The sequence below is a fragment of the Haliotis rubra genome, unplaced genomic scaffold (assembly GCF_003918875.1).
Source record: "Haliotis rubra isolate DU_JTF1 unplaced genomic scaffold, ASM391887v1 Scf215, whole genome shotgun sequence".
Classification (NCBI taxonomy): Eukaryota; Metazoa; Mollusca; class Gastropoda; order Lepetellida; family Haliotidae; genus Haliotis; species Haliotis rubra.
Genome location: NW_025766170.1, coordinates 622451 through 643017, shown reverse-complemented (window position 1 = coordinate 643017; position 20567 = coordinate 622451). Strand labels below are relative to the sequence as shown.

The following is a 20567-nucleotide window of genomic DNA, read 5'->3' as shown; positions in this document are numbered from 1 at the left end:
TAACAGTGAATGACGCCAACACTAAATTGCGGTGACCCAAATAGTCCATACAAACATACGAGGATTGTCAACGTAGTTATTCAGTAAATTCAAGTAACTAAAGTGACTAAATTGAGCAATCGTATCTCTCACTATCGACCTGACCTTAGACTTGTATCCCAGTTCTATAAATAGTAACATCATTCACGACCACGTGAGTGTGAATCTGGGTGTATTTATATACTCACGGTATATGGTGAACTAGCTAAGGTTTATAAATGCATTTTGACTAAGTATACTTACTGTAGATGTTTATATTAAACCGTCAGTGTTGAGGTATTGCTCAGATTCAGTAGAGATTTCTCATAAAGCAAGGTAAGCTAACATTACACTCCCTATTTATATATATGTAGTGTATCAATGTACTTTATCGACCTAAATGTACATATCTACGAACAGCAGAGGAAGGCCTTTAGAATCCCCCACCAAATAAGTGCACGTGAAATCAAACTTATTTGTATCTTTTTGTTTCAGAACATTGTTGACTTCACAACCCGTCCCTATTCTTGAATTATATTGCTGTACAAATATATACCACCGACTCCCTCTGCTGGTGTTTGATGAAAGTCAAATGTGGCCGAGCAGATGTTCGTGGAGATGTCATTTCTAAGCAGGTGCTCGTGACATGGTCACTGTAGAGGGATATTACCCAATCAATATTGATTTAGTGCAGGTGCCTCCATGGCGAAACGACGCATTGCGTCACTAATACGCCGAGTAGTAACGGTAATCAGCTCGTTTCACTTCGGAACACAAGGTAAGTATGACTCTTGATTTTGGACCCTCGATATTCGAGGGTTTGAAGTTCGATCGGTAGAGTGCGGGTCTCCCTATAGGAAGGGTCGCGGGTTCGAGTCCCGCTTAGGAAAGTACACTTGCAACAGGAAGTGAGTGACCTGTGACGTCACTTCTAGTAGTAAGATACAATCTTACAGATCATGATGGGGGTTTCTAAAGCTGCTCCCTGCAGAAATCTAGACTTGCCACATATTCTAAACTTGCAAGGACTTTCTTGGATAAATTTGCATCAGGGTCTGTATGACAGACTCAGCATTCGCAAGCGTCCTCACATTTTAACTATACTATTTCAGGGCAAAAGTGTATTTTATTACACTATACATAGTGGCAGATGGAACTCTATTATTTCATAAAATCATGAAAAAACATGTTCAACCTGCTATGATCATGAAAAATGAGGTTTAACTGTGGTATAAGCATGAGTGAGCCAGTATTGTTTTACGCCGCTCTTAACAATGTTCCAGCAATATGACGACGGGAGTTTCCAGAAATGGGCTTTACATAGTTCCTTTTATGATGAATCAAACCTGTGTGTTACGCATGTCGTGAAAACACTTTAGCCTCTGGGCTACCCAACAGGTATTATTATGAATATCGAGTTTAAACTTAATACGATCATGAATAAGGAGGTTTACATGTAGTAAAAGCGTAGAATAGTTTAATTTATTCCTAAATAAAATATTCCCGAAAAATTATCATTATACCTGTATCTACTCTGTACGTTTATGTAACGCTATGTGTGGTCACTTGGTGTCATTGCCACTTAAAGCAGAACCATGACACATAATTAACAAAGATAGCTTCGTGCTTCAGCTGTGCAAAAATGATAAAAAATCCATTTTGCAAACGATAACCATCCTCATTGACGTAGTTCCACAAGGATCGACAGTCAGGTGACTTCGAGCGGTTATGTTTTATTTAGCAGTCTGTGCATGTCGAAATATGTCAATATACATTCTTCACCTGCACTGGTGATTTTTCTATCAGTTGAAGTTGGAAGTGAGGGTACAGCGGTAATTGTCGCATTGGGCATATTGGGCACATTATATACTAGGCACATAAAGAAACTGTGCATACAAAAAATTAAAATCTAAATTTATCAAATTTGTGTAGACACATAAGGATTTAAACTCAGAGATTAGTGACGTCAGTGGGTTCCTCCTTGAGACGTGCAATACGTTGTTGCACGTGCATTCCGGGAAAGAGAAACAGCAAATGAATGCCACACAATACTGTCACTTTGGAAAGGTCAACCCCTGCCCTTGCGCTCGTTCAAAAAAATAAACGGCTATTTAAACGCATAGCATGCCAAGGCCCACGTCTGCACATCGTCATGAGGCCATTGGGATGGTCCGTGGGGGAATGTCTCAACGACAAGTGGCTGCACATTTCCACTGCCACCGGAACACCATTCTGCACTGGTGAGACGCTACCAGAACACAAATGACGTCATCGATCGGCCACGTTCTGGACGTCCACGTGTAACAACGCCAAGACAGGACAGATGGATAAGGATGACCCGTCTTCGCCACAGGTTTCAGACTGCAGTGATGACTGCCCGAACCATCCCAGAACTTCGCCGTATCCACCCCAACACAGTGCGACAACGTTTACGTTATAACGGGATCAGACCAGACCATACGGACTATCCTGACACAATGTCATCGACAAGCTCGCCGAATGTGGTGCCGAAATCATGTCCCCAGACCCTTGTTTTGGTGGAGAAATGTTGTTTTTACAGATGAGTCCAGGTTTAACATTTCCCATAGTGATGGACATCAACGTGCCTATAGACGCGTGGGAGAACGTTATGCACAGGCCTGTTTCTTGGAGAGGAATCGCTTGGGTGGTGGTTCCGTGATGATTTGGGGTGGAATAACAGCACGCCAAAGAACTCCTTTGGTGATTGTTCAGGGCAACTTAACTGGTGTGGGCTACAGGGATCAGATTCCTCGACCTGTGGCAAGTCCTTTTCTGCAACGTCATGGCCCTGGGTTAACATTCCAACAGGACAATGTCCGCCCTCATACGGCAAGGGTTGTTATGGATTTCTTGCAACACCACAACCTTGACTTACTGCCTTGGCCTGCAAATTCACCGGATCTCTCCCCGACAGAGCATGTTTGGGACGAGATGGATCGACGTCTACGCCGTCTTCCTCATCCGCCAGATAACGTCCTTGACCTTGCAACAGAACTTGGCGTATCATCCCACAAGCCTTCCTTGCACGTTTGATAGGCTCTATCATCTATGCATCGTCGATGCACTGCTGTTCTCAATGCCGATGGTGGACATACCCGTTATTGAGCTTGTGACATGGTCGTTTGACCCCTGTCCCGCTTGTGGACTCGTGACGTAATTGTGATTGACTTTTCAATTGAAATTCTCCCGACTTGTTATGGTCTCATGATCCCTCCATTAAGGTTTATATGTACATTTGACATTGTTATCGTACTTATATCAACTGGGATAATATTTTGACAGTGCACAGTTTCTTTATGTGGCTAGTATATTTTTAATTTCGTACCTCCGTTTCAGACACCTTAAATCGTTTATTTTATTTTATTTTGTTATTTTTTCTGCTTACTTTGAGACTTGAAGATAGTGTGCACCATCAACGAACCTCCCGTGTCTTTAGAAGCCCAGGCGAGCCGATGGTTACAGTGTCTATCACTGAATCGAATTGCACACTCTGTGATGACATGAGTGAGTGAGTGAATTTAATTTTAAACTGCTTTGACCAGTATTTCAGGTATGTCGCGGCCTGCCATTATAATGTGTGAGATGATATTAACATTAGCTTTTTACTACTTTTTGAAATCAACGAACACGTACATGGTGACAATCATAGAAACAGAATAAGGGGTTTCAGGGATTCTAACCCACCATCCCAGGCTTCCGACAGGCCAAAGGGACGCAACTCTGCACAGCGAATCCCGTCGCCACAAGATGCTACCGGACACTAGAACCTCTAACGACGCGTTGAAATGCCTATATCTGTCCCAGGTAGTATGATATTTATTAGAACGTCCCTCTGACATAGGAATGGTTCTATCCCTAGATAAGGATGTATTTGGCGCTTGAACAGACTACAAAACAAACATTACGCAATCTTAATGAAATATTTGCAGTGATGTAAACACGAACGACAAATGAGCTTTTATTTCAGGGCGATTGAACTTGCAACCTTGCTCGTGTTTTCAGCCTGTTGAGTTAGCCACCAGTCAACAGAGGCACCGATAAATCTTCGCAACTGGGTTACGATGAAATGTGTCACCCACAGCACGACTGATCACTCGATCCCGATATAGTCGCCTCTTACGACAAGCATCTGTCGCTGAAGACCTAATCCAACACGGATCCTTACGGGTCTATATGTTCCTGCAAAAGAGGTTCTTTAAGAGATTCTTTCCTTGCTACAAATCTTTTGGGGCTGAGTTTTATTCCTGACATTCCTGACGCACGTACGCACGCACGCATGCACTAGTAATTATTTTTTTCATTATATGCAGGCACACGGCACGTCACTCGGGCAAGATGGCACAGAGTTTGATGTTTTGGAAGCGAAAGGACGAGATTTCCACCGAGGAGGCGATAGAGCGCCTTCGAAATCTGCAAGAACTTCTGTCTAAAAAAACCGATTACCTTGAAAACAAAATTGATGCTGAAACGAAAACTGCATTGGAAAACAGAGGGAAGAATAAGAGAGGTAAGTAGAAAATGCATGTTTTGGTAAGGGAAGTGGTGTCAAGTGTACCTAATGAAGGGAAGCATGTCGTACTGATAGCAGTAGTAGTAGTAGTGGTGGTGATGGTGGTGGTGGTGGTAGTAGTAGTAGTAGTAGTAGTAGTAGAAGTGGTGGTGGTGGTGGTGGTGGTGGTGGTGGTGGTGGTGGTGATGGTGGTGGTGGTGGTGGTGGTAGTAGTAGTACTAGTAGTAGTAGTGGTGGTGATGGTGGTGGTGGTGGTGGTAGTAGTAGTACTACTAGTAGTAGTGGTGGTGATGATGGTGGTGGTAGTAGTAGTAGTAGTGGTGGTGTCGGTGGTGGTAGTAGTAGTAGTAGTACTAGTTGTAGTAGTAGTAGTAGTGGTGGTGATGGTGGTGGTGGTGGTGGTAGTAGTAGTACTAGTAGTAGTAGTGGTGGTGATGGTGGTGGTGGTGGTGGTGGTAGTAGTACTAGTTGTAGTAGTAGTAGGAGTAGTAGTGGTGAAGGTGAGGATAGTTATAGTTTTACACATAATGACATCTATAGTAATTATAGTAGTAGTGTAATTTTGTGGTTAAAGTATTAGTGCTGTATCGACCTATTTGTATTAATATTTTTTTTGCACAAGGCACAGGAAATGTGTTACTGATGAAATAGATCTACTTTAGTTTACAACAAATTTAATCAAGAAATACCACGTGAAGTGATTTACAGATCGATCAAAGACAGTATTACATGTCACTAAGATGGTGTTACAGGTGTCACACAGATGGTGTTACAGGTGTCACACAGATGGTGATACATGTGTTACACAGATGGTGTTACAGCTGTCACACAGATGGTGTTACAGATGCCACACAGATGGTGTTACAGGTGTCACACAGATGGTGATACATGTGTTACACAGATGATGTTACAGATGCCACACATATGGTGGACAGGTGTCACACAGATGGTGTTAGAGGTGTCGCACAGATGGTGTTACAGGTGTCACACAGATGGTGATACATGTGTTACACAGATGATGTTACAGACGCCACACATATGGTGTTACAGGTGTCACACAGATGGTGTTATAGGTGTCACATAGATGGTGTTACAGGTGTCACACAGATGGTGTTATGGGTGTCATACAGATGGTGTTACAGGTGTCATACAGAATGTGTTACGGTGTCACACAGGTGGTGTTACAGATGCCACACAGATGGTGTTACAGGTGTCACACAGATGGTGTTGCAGGTGTTACACAGATGGTGTTACAGGTGTCACACAGATGGTGTTACAGGTGTCACACAGATGGTGTTACAGGTGTCACACCGATGGTGTTATGGGTGTCATACAGATGGTGTTACAGGTGTCATACAGATGGTGTTACGGTGTCACACAGGTTGTGTTACAGGTGTCACACAGATGGTGTAACATGTGTCGCATAGATGTTACGGGCGTCACACATGATGGTGTTACGGTAGGCACACAGATGGTGTTACAGAGGTCATACAGATGGTGGTACGGGTGTCATACATGATGGTGTTACAGGGGTCACAGAGATGGTGAATCGCATCTGAAATAGATGTGGCTATACATGCCGCAGAGATGATGTTAAAGATTACTTACTTATAAGTGGTGTTACAGGTGTCACATGAATGATGTATTAGGAGTCACGTGGTTGATGTTACATATCTCATATAAGTAGTGTTACAGGTGTCACGTGGACGATGTTACATATCTCATATAAGTGGTGTCTCAGGTGTCACGTGGTTGATGTTACATATCTCATATAAGTAGTGTTACAGGTGTCACGTGGACGATGTTACATATCTCATATAAGTCGTGTTACAGGTGTCACGTGGACGATGTTACATATCTCATATAAGTGGTGTTACAGGTGTCATGTGGACGATGTTACTGGACTAGTAGGTGTAACGTGGATGGTGTTACATATCTATTATAAATGGTCCATGCTCTTACAGATAGAGTAAAAGTGGAGTTACAGGTGTCACGTTGATATGTCGTTAAAGCCGCACTCCAGGCCCTGCGACGTCGAAAGCGATATGAGAAGCAGCTGCAACAAGTGGACGGAACGACGGCGTCACTGGAGGTGCAGTTGGAGGCGTTAACATCGGCTTCGGTGAATGTCGAAGTCGCCAGGTGCCTGAGGTTGACGTCAGAGGCGATACAACGTACCTTCGGTAACATGTGCGTGAAACACTGGACTAGTCGTATCAACTGGAGTGAGACAACAGTATTTTTCAGATTTGGAAAGAAACAAACACAAAAATAGGCCAGGGAAGTCAAATGCAAAAGATAATTACTTCCACAGTTCTACAAAACAACAATACTGCTGAGGTGATCGTTACTCCCATGTTGTACCATAGATTAACGACAGTCGTAGCGCTCCGTTCACTTTATGGAACAGGTCCTAGAAAGAGAAGAGTGTGCAGGCTGGTTGTGGTAGGATTTGTAAGGAAACCAGATAAGTTGCACCTGAAAACCAGATAATGCATGTATTTGCTTAGGGATATTTTTAAGTCCTGTCCGAATATATTGTTCAATGTGTGGAACCTATTTCTGGTATCCCACGACGACATTTTGCTGGAATATTGCAAAACATGCCTAAAACCATACTCCCTCACTCACTCATTGATCTCTGATGAATAGAATATGACCTGGTTGACATCATTTATCTATAACGTGGCCAGGACAGCGGACAAGGTGGCGGACCTGAGAGATGAGGTGTCTGACAGGATGGAGGATGTAGAAGAGATTGGCAACATCCTGGCACAACCTCTTGGCGGCGAGGAATTCGATGACGTATGTATAGCTGCTAGGCCATGTTTGTAGCAGCGAGTTGTCTGATCAAAATGATTATTGGCAAGTTTGTTTTCTGTTTAATGCGGTACTCAGCATTTTCCCAGTTGTATTGCGACGGTTCGAATCTGGACCAGGCAATCCTGCTCATTCTTGTATCATGTTAAACACTCACACGCATACCCACTCGCACCACTCTCACATACTTACTCTCACAGTCCCTGAACCACATTATGTCCCCTACTGCCAAGCTCTCCCTGCAGTGCTAAAGCCCTAAATAAAGCAAGTCTAGATTTCCTCAGGTTCAGGGTCTGTTCTGAATCTCTGGTCACCCCGGGCCTCCTTTTCAATTTAAATGGGCTTGTTTGTTACTATCAAACTTAAAATTATATATTCAGAGGCTAAGCATTAGTCTATCACATACTGAGCCCATGCTGGTCCTAAGCCCCACTTATACGTCTTCCGTCCACTTTTCTCACTTAGTCCACACCCGCACACAATCACAGCTACTCTGGGTTTGTTTCAGGATGATCTTCTGGCGGAGCTTGAGGAAATGGACCAGGATGATCTCATAAACAAACTGAGCGACATCCAATTGCCCTCTGTGCCAACCGAGGAGCTCAAGACAAAAGGTGAGATCTCCTTATACGGAAGAATCAGGTCGAACTGACATTCTCTACAAAAGGGTCAAGGCATTTACTCGATAATTTGAAATTAATTGTTCACTTTGCTTGGGAGTCGGATTTAATTCCGGTTTGAACAGTAATGCGTGCTCGATTTTGGAGCGAAGTCAGAAGTGATGACCAGAAAAGTGGTTGAACCCATAAGCACGTGTCGCGCTGACAAACCAAGACACTGAACCCGTAAAGAGTGAGTGAGTGAGTGAGTGAGTTAATATTTGACGTCACATCGGCAATGTTTCAGCCACATCGATACGAGAACAAAGTTGACGTCAATAAAGAATATGTGTACATTATGAAACCTTTCGTCAAAGGGCAGTACACAACTAGAATATCACAGTTAGAATTAAAACAAGCATGAAAAGTTAAAACTATTATGAGTATTTGGACAACTCATAGTATAGAAACAGGCTATAGATCGCCGGCAACTGAAGGTAGATCACCATGGGGACTTACAGTACTTTGCTACCTGCATGGATTTACACCACCCCTTCAGCCATAGGCGATTGTGCTAAGATTTAGCCACTAAAATGCGTAGATCAAAATTTACTTCGAATGTTTTGGGACTTATGTAACCTGTGAAGATCAGGGCGGAGGCTATTAATGGGTGGTCAGACCCGCTGACTTGGTTGACACATGCGAGCGTATCCCAATAGCGTATTTCGAAGCTCACTGGGTATTCTGTCGAGTATTTACAACCCGCTGTCTTATGGCTGGAAAATGGCGTTAAAACAAACAAACAAGACATAATCCAAACGAATCTGGATTCGAACTCGAGATCACAGGTTTCTGGCGTACCAAAGGGACGCAACTCTGCACAAATAATTGCAGGGCCTGAGAAGACTGAGCCCGTGCCCCATGTCTGTGAATGGATTCAAGAAAAGGAGGTATCTACTGCTCATAACGACTCCTTGCGTGCGCACACACGCACCAGCACACGCGGAGACAAAGTGTGTTAATACCAGTCGGCGGGGTAGCCTAATGTTTAAAGCCATCACTGTCAACAGTCACTATTAACATGCCCACCCTCATTGTTTCCAGGCGACAAAAAGACCGGGAAAGCGAAAGAGGAAGAGGAGGAAGATAGAGAAATGAGGAAGTTGGCTGAATGGGTGTGACGTCACTCCTTGTGGAGTGACGTAACACCATCCTCTACGACCCAGAAGGGTTTTTTTTATCTCCCTTCTGCTAGTATTTAATACTTGTATTTGTCAAGTTGGAATCTATGGATTATATGTACAGATAGTAACTTAAATACAAAAATAGATGTGACGTGTGGCCCAACTCCATCCTTTACGATTTTATTCTCCCTTCCTTTCTGCTTCTATTCTACGGGTAGCACATTCTCTTCCTCCGTCGGAAGATATGACAAGTAACCTCTGTGGGCAGAGAATGCGTATAGCACGACACTAGACGAACTTTGTGACTGAGATGATGAGGTGTGTGTTCAGGGAGACACTGGCATCGTTATATCCAGGATCGAGAGAAGAATTGAAGCATGTAAAAAGGATTGGACCCGGGAGCACAACATCAAAAGAATGTACCAAAAAATGTAATACCTTTGCCAATTAATACTATCACCATGTGTAAACTGTTTATATGTATTTTCTGAGAGAGAGAGAGAGAGAGAGAGAGAGAGAGAGAGAGAGAGAGAGAGAGAGAGAGAGAGAGAGAGAGAGAGAGAGAGATATGTCAACTGTAATTGATAATCTTGCAATTGGTGCCAATACCAACGGCATTGATGAAATAACATGGCATTTTACTATTAAAGAATTGTCAAAGAATATAATTTATTATAATAGTTTAAACTAAAGGATATCCTCAATCACTTGTGGTCATAGCCTTAATAACCTGTATATATTTGGGAAAATGTTCCCCTATTATATGTATGTATGTGTGTGTGTGTGTGTGTGTGTGTGCGTGCGTGCGTGCGTGCGTGCGTGCGCGAGGTATTCATGTACTTAATTCTATACATTGTAATTACATAACCATAATGTTTTGAGGGTCTTCTGAACTATCTGGAGGAAATAAAGACATTCATCATCTTCATCAATGTGGTATTGATATAAAGCGTTAACTTCATCAATGTGGTATTGATATAAAGCGTTTACTTCATCAATGTGGTATTGATATAAAGCGTTTACTTCATCAATGTGGTATTGATATAAAGCGTTCACTTCATCAATGTGGTATTGATATAAAGCGTTTACTTTGCCTCTTGCTTACTACATCTTACAGATGGTTTTACAATATCATACGTGCTGCGTTATTAATGCTAACCTTATCCTGTAAGCTTCAGGTTCGGTTCCTCAGACAAGTACAAGGGGTGCTGCAATCTATAGCCGGGCGATTTTAGACTGTCCAAGGTCGAAATATACTCTCCATTAATTCCAAGGTCTAAATGTTGTTAACTGACTGACTGACTGACTGAGTTTAGTTTTACGCCGCTTTTAGCAATATTCAAGCAATATCACGGCAGGGGGACACAAATGTTGTTAACGCCTGCAGGTGTAATCATGAGACATTCTCATTATGGAACTAGGATAATCTTTCACTGCTTGACTGATATGCTACTGTATATTGAACGACATTGAATCAAGCTTGCCAAACCGAACAAGCCTATGACCCTCAACCCTATTAGACCCGTGAAGTTCCGGGTTAGAATGGACCTTCAGTAACCCATACTTGTCGTAAGAGGCGACTAAGGGACCCTTTACACAGGACGGCGACCGCTCTGCCTTCCCTCCGCGTTCTAGCAATTTTCCGAACGCCACTGAACGCTCAAAGGAGGCACAACGAACGCAGAGAGAAGACAGCGCCATCGCCATGAAGGCAGAAAGAAGGCAGAGCCAACGCCAAGAACGGCTCAGAACGCCACTGCAGTGGCCCTGATTGAATATGGCTGTCTGACATCGTTCCAACACCACCAACATCACCCCATAAAAATTTATAATTTGCATCCACTAATGCAAGAAGGACAAGAGAGAAAACAACCTTATAGTTGTGGTAGAGACTACCTGTGTTTGGTGGACAACGCACGGCTATATGTTTCCCTTCAATGGCACCTCATGCATGGGGTAAGTTCCAACGTCTCGGAAAGTCATCTGCAACAGCTTTCCACTCTTGGGAGTTCCTTGGGCATTTGACAACTTCATTCTTATATTCATCTCGGATAGCTCTGCACAAAAGTGGAGATCGTGCTGCGTGACACACGATACTGGTACTGGAAGCTTAGGTATTTGTCCCCAATTGAAAGGAACCTGAGGTTTACGGCAAGTTTCAAACCAGGCTCTAAACTCGCTCACCAATTCGTGTTCTGTATGGCGATTCTTGGGCTAACCCGTTGGAGGAGTTCGTCAAAAAAGTGTTCTAGACGCAGTTCTTGCATTAGTTGGTTGTGCAACCGTCAGTGTTGTTTTAACCATGGACGGACCCACAGGGTTATGCATCTTCTTCTTCTACGTCTATTTATCCTTCTGTTTGAGATGGCCATGGCTGTGTAGTTTAAAAACAATGCTTGTTGACCTTGCAAAAAAGCTATTTGCAAACACAATTCCTTGTTCATGCTTACTGAAGTCGTTATACGATGATTTCACTGAGCCTGCTCGTATGAAACTAATGATAAAATGTCGTAGCCAGGTACTTATATACCTAGAGCATGCAGGTTGCCAAACAGTCGCCACAGAACGCACAGAGAAGGCAGAGCGAACGCCAGTGAAGGCACAACGGTCGGCGAGAAGGCAGAAGCAACGCTGAACGGACGCTGCATATGATGGTACAGAGAAGGCAGAGGGGAGGCAGAGGGAAGGCAGAGAGGACGCCTAGGACGCTCAAAGAACGCCTCTGAAATGTCAAAAATTGGCAGCTTAGGTCGTACAAGGAAGCCACAGAAACAGGTTTGGCGACCGTTGTGCGTCCTGGTAATCTTTAGAACGCAGAGAAAAAGCGGAGCGGTCGCCGTCCTGAGTAAAGGGGGCGACTAACGGGATCGGGTGGTCAGGCTGGCTGACATGGTTGACACTTGTCATTGTATCCCAGTGGCGTAGATCGATGCTCATGCCGTTCATCACTGCATTGCCTGGTCCAGACTCCATTATTTACAGACCGCCGCCATATAGCCGGAATATTGCTGAGTGCGACGTTAAAACAATCTCAAAACAATCAAACAAACCTAACCCTATTGTACCTGCTAAACCGCTTCACTGAACAAACAAATAAACATCAGAGTGAATATGAAGTGTTTATGACGACACAGAGAGAATATTTAGACAAACAGACTGACTGACAGACTGAGTTTGGTTTTACGCCCCTTTTAGCAATATTCCAGCAATATCACGGCGGGGGACACCAGAAATGGGCTTTACTCATTGTGACAAACAGAATGTTGCTAAGCTTTGAAATAGATAATAACGTAAAGACGTCCTTCCTTTTATTGCACCACCTCCTAGTAATCAAAATATATTGTCCAGAATACAAAAACTCTCACCATTAATGTCGTCACAAGACTACAACATTGTTAACTGTTTTATTGTCAGACAAATTCGGTGACTTCTTCGCCTTGTGTCTAGACTGACAATGACGCCAATACTGAAATTGCGGAGACCCAAAATAGGCCATACAATGTGTGAAATATACGGCGCAATATATACAGCTGCTTCGTACAATCGACAAGTTCCAGGTCAGATTAAACATTGAGTAATCATTCGTATCTTTCACTATCGACCTGATATTTATAATTGTTAGTGATCCCGCAACTTTCAAAAGCACGTGACTTGTTACGTCACCACCACAATAAGCTTGCTCTCAATGTTCAGCGCTCGACGATACGAAATATGTAAATAAACTGGGAAAATCCCAGTTCTATTAATAGAAACGTCATTCACGACCGCGTGAGCGTGAATCTTGGTGTGTTTTTATACTTATCCCCTATGTTCTGTGGTGGTGAACGAAGGTTTATAAATGCTTTTGACTCGGTGAACTTACTGTAGATGTTTCTATATAACCGTCGGTGTTGAGGTATTGCTCAGATTCAACTACTTGTTTCTCACAAGCAAGGTAAGCTACCATCACACTCCCTATTTTTATAAATAGTGAATCAATGTATTTCATCGATAATGTCTACGAATAGTAGCGGAAGGCTGAGAAAACAGTGGTGGATATTCGGGAAATTAATGTTGAAATATAGATGCGTACTGACTGAAAACCCATTCGTTCACCCTGATCAACGAACCAAGGATTTCATTTGTATATTTGTTGTTAGAAGTGTCTGGAATAACAAGGTTTAACTGTAATATAATAACGAATAATGATGTTTAACTTTCATATGATCATGAAAACCATGTTCAAACTGTTATGATAATGAATAATGAGGTTTAACTGTAGTTAAATCATGAAAAACCAAGTTCAACCTAGTATGATCATGAATAATGAGGTTTAACTGTGGTATGAGCATGAGTGAGCCAGTATTCTTTTATGCCGCTCTTAACAATGTTCCAGCAATATGACGACGCGAGTTTCCAGAAATGGGCTTCACATAGTTCCTTTTATGATGAATCAAACCTGTGTGTTACGCTTGAAGTGAAAACACTTTAGCCTCTGGGCTACCCAACAGGTATTATCATGAATAACGAGTTTAAACTTAGTACGATCATGAATAAGGAGGTCTGAATGAAGTAAAGGCATAGAATAGTTTAATTTATTCCTAAATAAAATATTTCCGAAAAATTACCATTATACCTGTGTCTACTCTGTATGTTTATGTAACGCTATGTGTGGTCACTTGGTGTCATTGCCACTTAAAGCAGAACCACGACACATAATGAACAAAGATATCTGCGTACTTAAGCTGTGCAAAAATGATAAAAAATCCATTTTGCAAACGATAAACATCGTCATTGACGTAGTTCCACAAGGATCGACAGTCAGGTGACTTGGAGCGGTTATTTTTTATGATGGGGGTTTCTAAAGCTGCTCCCTGCGGAAATCTAGACTTGCCACATATTCTAGACTTGCAAGGACTTTTTGGATAAATTTGTATCAGGGTCTGTATGACAGACTCGAGAGGAAATGATTGTCCTGGACCAGTTCCAACAAAAGCCTCTGCAAAGCCTTATTCCCCAAATAAGGCTTTGGTCGGACCCTTAGCTCTTGCTACCATTACCCCTACTGCTTTCCCAACCTATAAAAATTTCAAGCAAAATGTCCCCGGCAGCCACAATTCCCAAAGGGAGAAATAGAAATGTATTGCGCTTCCTCCCTTGGGAATTGTGCCGGCTGCCTTTCTCTCACCATGAGAGTGCCCCACTCCGGGATACCTTACCGAATCACCTCACATCACACAAAGTTGCAAGGAATCCACTGAGGCAACGGCGGGATACGAACCCACATGTATAGCTCGCGCAAACTATACATAATGGGTCGCACCACTCAACCGATTGAGCTACCGGGGACTTAACTGGAGTATCTCGGTTTAACGGGTCTATCTTGGGATTGCACCATTGCATCATCGCTATGCCGTGTTGACAGGAGGTAACACTGTGCCGTACGGTACGATCAATAATTCTTCTCTTACAAATCCTCTGCCTGGTCCATCCCTCAAGTAGTACAAGTTCGGCTCGTCTACTTTCATGTCCACTTTATCTATGTTGTAAGTTTTGACTGACCATATAGGATCAGTGGCTCGCTTACGGCTATCACCCTCGTGTTCCCCAGGCTGGTATAGATATCTCACTAGGGCCCTATCTGGTATCTGCTTCGCCTTCCCACGCAATGGAGCGGCCGACTCTGACACTATTGATTTTAATTTTATAGCGTCTGCCGGTTTCTTGCCGGTGAGACGGGTGACTTCATGGTTGATTGCCGACACCACCTTGGGTAACCTTGTGACCCATTCAGTCGATCGTTTTCCCCGGGGTGGCCAACTCCCTAGCATACTGATGTCCGAATAAGCGCTCAGCCAAAGTCCTATTAAATCTCTCAACTATGGCTTGGCTGCGATGGGCTCCGGCCGTGCCACGCCTGACCTTTGTATCGTGTTTGGCTAGCAGTTGTGACACGGCACCCATGAACTCCCGCCCTGGGTCAACTTGCAGCTCTGTTGGCCACGTCAGCGGACTGCGTTTGTATATGCGTTCGAATCCTCTGGCTACCTGGACCGAATCTTTCGTGGTCAAGGGCTCGGCTTCCTTGTAGCGACTGGCTACGTCCACTACGGTTAAGGCATACTTATACCTCTTATCGTGGGGTAGGAACAGTAGGTCTGCCTGGTGAACGCTATTAGGTATGTTAATACCAAACTTCCTTCTAGGCACATAGCGTGGTGGCGGCAAATAGATCTGCCAAAGTGCTTGTTTTTCAAGCCACGCTTTAGCCTCCTCCGGTGGTACTCGCGCCATTTTAGCCAACTTATCTACAGCGCTAGCTCCTTTCCAGTACCCACGCGGGCTATAGTAAATAGCCTCAAACTTTCTCTGGTTCCGTGACATGTTCAATTTTCTCATGCCCATACGCGTACGTGTTTATCCCATCAATAGCTATCCAACGTTTAGTATCCATAGGCGACAGGGACGTCTTGTTTATTGTCAGTCCGTATATCTTATGGCCATCACTTCTAAGTGTGTTCATTTTATGCCTAAAGGTACGGGTCTTGAACAGGGCTTCCTTGAATCTGGTGTGTTTGATGTGTTGTTTAACCACGTACTTCTTAACACCCTTAGCCTTCCGGATCTCCCCATTGTCGGCTTTCAGTATGGAGTACATCTTAGGCCTCAACCCTATGTACTCGGCTATGGGCGTGCCAGCACACTCGTCCTTCATCTTACCTAGGACCTTTTTTATTTACCGTACTGTGTATGGCATGGTCCTTGGGGTAGTCGCTGGTGTCGTACAAATCGAGGTGTTTTTTTCATGTCCTCATACACGTCCTCGGTTTGAATCTCCATCAGCAGGGAATCCGTGTCAGTGTACAGCACTTCACACCTGTCGTCGTACTGTTTCTTAAGCTCGTTGTAGTAAAAGTCGTACATCAGGTGTTTGGATAAATCGAGGATGCTCATCCCCACGTAAACAGGCCGGTTGAATTTTATGTGGCTTTTCTTCATGTGTAGGGCAACTAGGTCATCGGTGAATATCTTGCTACGGTTGAATGCCGGACTGGCTATCAGTCTCCTGAGCTTGTCTTCCTCATTCGACCGAACCAGCTTCACGGTCACGCGTTTCCTCAGGTTCTCCATAGTCTTACCGAACACCGAGTTGTTCATGAGCTTGTAGAGATTTTTCTCAAAGTCACTGGTGGCAAGCTTTCGGAGGTCTGTGTTCATTCTGATGTAAGGCTCCATCCAGGGGTCTGGTCGAACACGAGCACCCTGTGTATTTTGGTCAGCCTCATACCCAACGACAGGTATAGCTGTAGGTTGCGATAGTGAACGATGTACTTGGTCTTATTCATTAAATTGGGCACGAGTTTTTCAACGTCTGTCACACGCCCACCTAACAAGTTATGTTGGTACTCAGACATCCAGTCTGGGTTAACCCTCATACGTTCGGGGGGCCAGGGGGTAACTGTTGTGTGATGTGTGTAATGCCTTGGGGTACTCCAAGTCAACCTCGAGGATATAACCTTTGTTAGAATCTGACGCGATGCTCATAACATCGACCTCGTGTGACGCCCATTCGAATCCTCCTGTGGGTAGATACTGGCTCATGGCCCAGCCGTACAGGTTGTTGGCGTCGAGGTAGAGAATGTGATTGGTTGGCTTGTTAGGGTCGTAGCCCTTCACGTATTGATTATTTGCTTTCGCGTATCGTTTGGCTGCCATGGAGATCCCACCTCGCAAGCCTTTCTCAATGAATAGGTGCATGTCATAATCCGTAAGCAATTCCAACTTAACTCCGGTCTTTTTAAGCAAGGCATCCCACGACAGACCTGGGCTGGTGTAATACCATGCGGGGTCGAGTTTATACTGCTTGAAACATGTCCGCCTAAACGTCTCAAACACGTCGGCTAACAGCAGTACATCCATCCTCAAGTACAGATCGTGATAGTCACCCAGGTTTTTACAACCTAGTTTATTCCATACGTTAATCGCGTGCGAGTAATCGTCTTGGGATATTTCCGAGTCTGTAAGATTGCTGTAAAATTCTCTGATGGGAGGTAGTCTGGTCTCGGCGAACTTGGCCCAACTATCCATGTACTCATAGGGGTACACACCCTTCCTCATAAGCAGGGGTCTAGTCTCGGAGTCTGTGTATCGATCGGTAATAGGGAAGGTATCGTTGGCCTTGACCAGACTGTCTAATGAAGACAATAGAAATTGACACGAGTCAATGAACCTAAGACCGTTTAAGCTGAAGGAGATGTATCTCTCCATGTTGTTTGGGATGCACGTTATATTACCATCGATTTTCGCGATGGCCTGCATGATTAAGTGAGAGTCGTACCCTCTCAAGTTGTGAAAGACAACGGGAATGTTTATTGTCTTAGGGGTGATTTTAAGCTTGAGGTTACACGCGTTATGAGCGGCGCCTCTATACTTACCGGTTACGTGACAGTGATCTCTTACCGAATCACTGTTAAGTGGTGAGTCGCACACGTGACAATTAGTGCTACAGGCGTGAGCTAGCCTGTCGGCTTGGGTCATATGCATGGGAGCGACTCTATACAACGCGTTCCTAATAATTTTTTCTTCCTCCTGCAAACACTTTAGAAACCTTTCAGCCGCGTCAGGGCCCCTATACACTACCGGAGCTTTCGTTTCCCCGTCACAACGGACGACAACGTATCCAAACCCACAGGCCTCATGCTCCTGTGTTTTATGTGTGAAGCTCTCACCTGTGGGAGTATCCCCAACAACCTTAATAGGTTTGACCAAGGCTTCAAAGTCGGCGTATATGATATAAGGCACAGACATTTGGTTCTTGTGGTTGTCGAATTTTAGTATATTGTCACCTTCATTAGGCATATCAACGCGTATGGCTGTCTGCCCCACACCTTGGCAATCCTCCCATTGGGATTCTAATAAATCAGCTCGGCTGAAACCGTGTAGGCATCGCAGACAAAAGTGTTTTTTTCCCAACGTGCTTCGACTGGTCGTGCAACAACCGGCTGAGATGTTTTATCCACGTGTAGTGATACTTTTGGATCATGAATATATTGATAACTTGGTGGGGTTCCCCCCAACGGGCTGACTCTGTGTACTATTGTTGTGTTACCTTCGTGCCCAAAGACATTTATAGCTAGATTATTCTGTTTTTCTATTTTAGTTATCTGGGATATGGGGGTGGGTTCATCTATACCATCCCAGTTGAGCCCATCATCTTGGGGATAGCTAGAAAGCCTGTCTGAATGAGTGTCAGCTGGAAACAAGGCTGACCTGATAGCTACCCTCAGGCAATCGTCTCCTCTATTCTTGACGTTGACCATGGCATGTTTTTTCCTATAGTAGGGAGGCAAGTCTAGGTATGACCCGCCTCTGAACGGCACGTAGTTAGCTATGTCTAGATAGACATTATCGATTTTATCTACAGCCCACCCGGACCCCAAGTGTGTGTAGCGTTCTAGGTATTCTCGTATCTGCTGAAAACTGGTATCGATCGATGCGTTAATGGTCTCTGTATGCGTGACAACCTCTTGCCTACCTCTGAAGTAAGGCTGAACATATTCAGTGGCCCCATTCCCTACCTGCTTATCGAGCGACATTTTAAATGTGATCTGAAACTTGATACTTCCCAGACTGTCTAGTTCCTGATTTATTTTATCAGCTATCAGTGGCTTAATATCTGTAATGTCTATGTTCCTATTAACATGCATGCGCCAACCTCTCAAATAGTTACCTACAGCGCGCTCAGTGCGCACGAACTGTAGGTCGATAGCTCTATTCTGCCGTAACAGTTCTACAAGCTGTGGTTTATTCATACGGGAATACCCACCTAACCCCAAATCACGAACTTCAGCTTTCAATTGTTTTACAGTAGGTACGGGGGGCATGTGATAACAATGCGTTTAACCCGGCTCTCCCCAGGTTTGAATAACCCTTGAGCCCAAGCTGTTTTGCTTGAGCTTTTAATTGTTTTACCGTGAGAGGGGCTTCTAAACCTAGTAATTTCAACAATGCTGGTTTGGGCATTCGAGAATACCCAATTACACCCCTCTGCCTGGCGACCCGCTTAAGTTCACCAACAGTAGTCATAGTTGCGTACACACCTATGAAGATCAATGTCTAATTGGGCCGCCGTAAAGGTAAAAAATCTAGATACACTTTATCGATTATTCCCTCGACCCACCCGGAACATGCGCAGCATAGTAGGGTGTTTTGTATTACTTGCAACGAGTCGTCAACAAGTATATCTATATCCCCATGCACATCTACTCGCCCCCCCATCAAAATAATTCCAAGTGTGCCCAGCCCATGGCACATCAAACCCTACTTTTACCATGATTGTAAACGAGCACCCCTTATATAGTTCACTAACAATCATGGGTTTGAGGACACTGATATCTATACTTTCCCCCACATCCATCTGCCAGCTTCTCAGGCAACCTTCCCTGGGCTCAATTTCCACAAACATAGCTATACGTAGGTGTGTATAATCTCTAACTGGGTTCTATCTTGAGAAGCCGCCTACGTTCTTTTATGTAGGCCTTTTTGTTCTCGTAGATGAGGTGATGTCTGACTACGTTCGCTCCGCGGAGCTTTACATAAGCAGTAGTGTCCTTTCACACCTATGCCACACACAGAACACGAGTAGTTAGGGCTTCCCATGTGGAACCAACAGTACCCCTCTGTCCTACATTTCTTACCACAGGGTTCTGTCTTCCCCATAAGTATGTATCCGCATCGGTATGGAGCAGGTCTCATGTTTAGCATACTTATATGAGTACTTAGTCTAATTGTTTCGCAACCAACGCAGTCGCCGCTATACCCAGCGCTATGAAGGCCAGTTCACGGTCCATTTGTCCCTTGGATGGTGTGTAGTACTGAGAGAGTGTGGGTTTATTGAGTGGCTCCAATCGTTTACCAGTTAATAAGAAGTATTCTCTCGCTGCGTCGTCGACATCGTGGAATGTTTGAACGGCATGGTTTTCACGCCTGAGTTGTTCGTTAATGTAATCGATCCTCTGGAGGCGTTTTTTAGCGTACTCGGATTGTGCTGTCTGTAATTTTTCAATAGCGAGGTCGTGCCGCTTTCTCTCTGCCTGTATTTCAGCCGCGTGTGACTCTCGTAGTTTCGAAAAGAGGAAATTACTCCCGGAAAATGCCAGGGCATTCACTAACGCACCACCGACCATCATAGCTATCGTGGCCATCCTATATTTATTTCATAATATCTTCAGGTATTATCCCTTGTTTTACTAGGATGTCTTTTGTGGCCATCGCCATACCAAGGTTCATTATGAGCATACCCATATCCTGCAGGTTGAAATCTAGCTTGATAGTTGGTTGTTTAAGCACCATTTTGGTCAACCGAGCGTATCCTACGGCTAGACTGGCGACCACGGTGGCGTGGTATGCGTCGTTGACGAACGTTTTCCCTCAGAC

General features: G+C 44.1%; 2 protein-coding genes across 4 annotated transcripts in view; both read left to right on the top strand.

The window, feature by feature from the left end:
• The first annotated feature begins 222 nt into the window (after positions 1-222).
• Positions 223-10080, top strand: LOC124276907 (charged multivesicular body protein 4b-like). 3 transcript variants are annotated; one of them, XM_046712574.1, is made up of 7 exons: positions 223-354; positions 514-796; positions 4350-4546; positions 6562-6739; positions 7243-7354; positions 7878-7983; positions 9073-10080. In XM_046712574.1, exons 3-7 carry the CDS (start codon positions 4375-4377, stop codon positions 9147-9149), a joined length of 645 nt encoding a protein of 214 aa, XP_046568530.1. In that variant the 5' UTR covers positions 223-354; positions 514-796; positions 4350-4374; the 3' UTR covers positions 9150-10080. The 3 variants fall into 3 exon arrangements, with proteins under 3 accessions (XP_046568530.1, XP_046568529.1, XP_046568531.1); XM_046712573.1 differs by lacking the exon at positions 514-796; XM_046712575.1 differs by lacking the exon at positions 223-354 and having other exon boundaries at positions 381-796.
• Positions 10081-12971: 2891 nt separating this feature from the next.
• The window catches only part of LOC124276906 (charged multivesicular body protein 4c-like), a 30921-nt gene continuing 23325 nt past the window's right edge, over positions 12972-20567 (top strand). The window contains exon 1 of the mRNA XM_046712572.1: positions 12972-13086. The gene's annotated coding sequence lies outside the window, so the exon portion shown is untranslated. The remainder of the gene's footprint in view (positions 13087-20567) is intronic.

Coding starts and splice junctions, on each gene's coding strand:
- LOC124276907 (XM_046712573.1), top strand. CDS start 4,375: ATGGCACAGAGTTTGATGTTTTGGAAGCGAAAGGACGAGATTTCCACC. Junction 7,355..7,877: donor GCGGCGAGGAATTCGATGAC/GTATGTATAGCT, acceptor GGTTTGTTTCAG/GATGATCTTCTGGCGGAGCT. Junction 7,984..9,072: donor CGAGGAGCTCAAGACAAAAG/GTGAGATCTCCT, acceptor CATTGTTTCCAG/GCGACAAAAAGACCGGGAAA.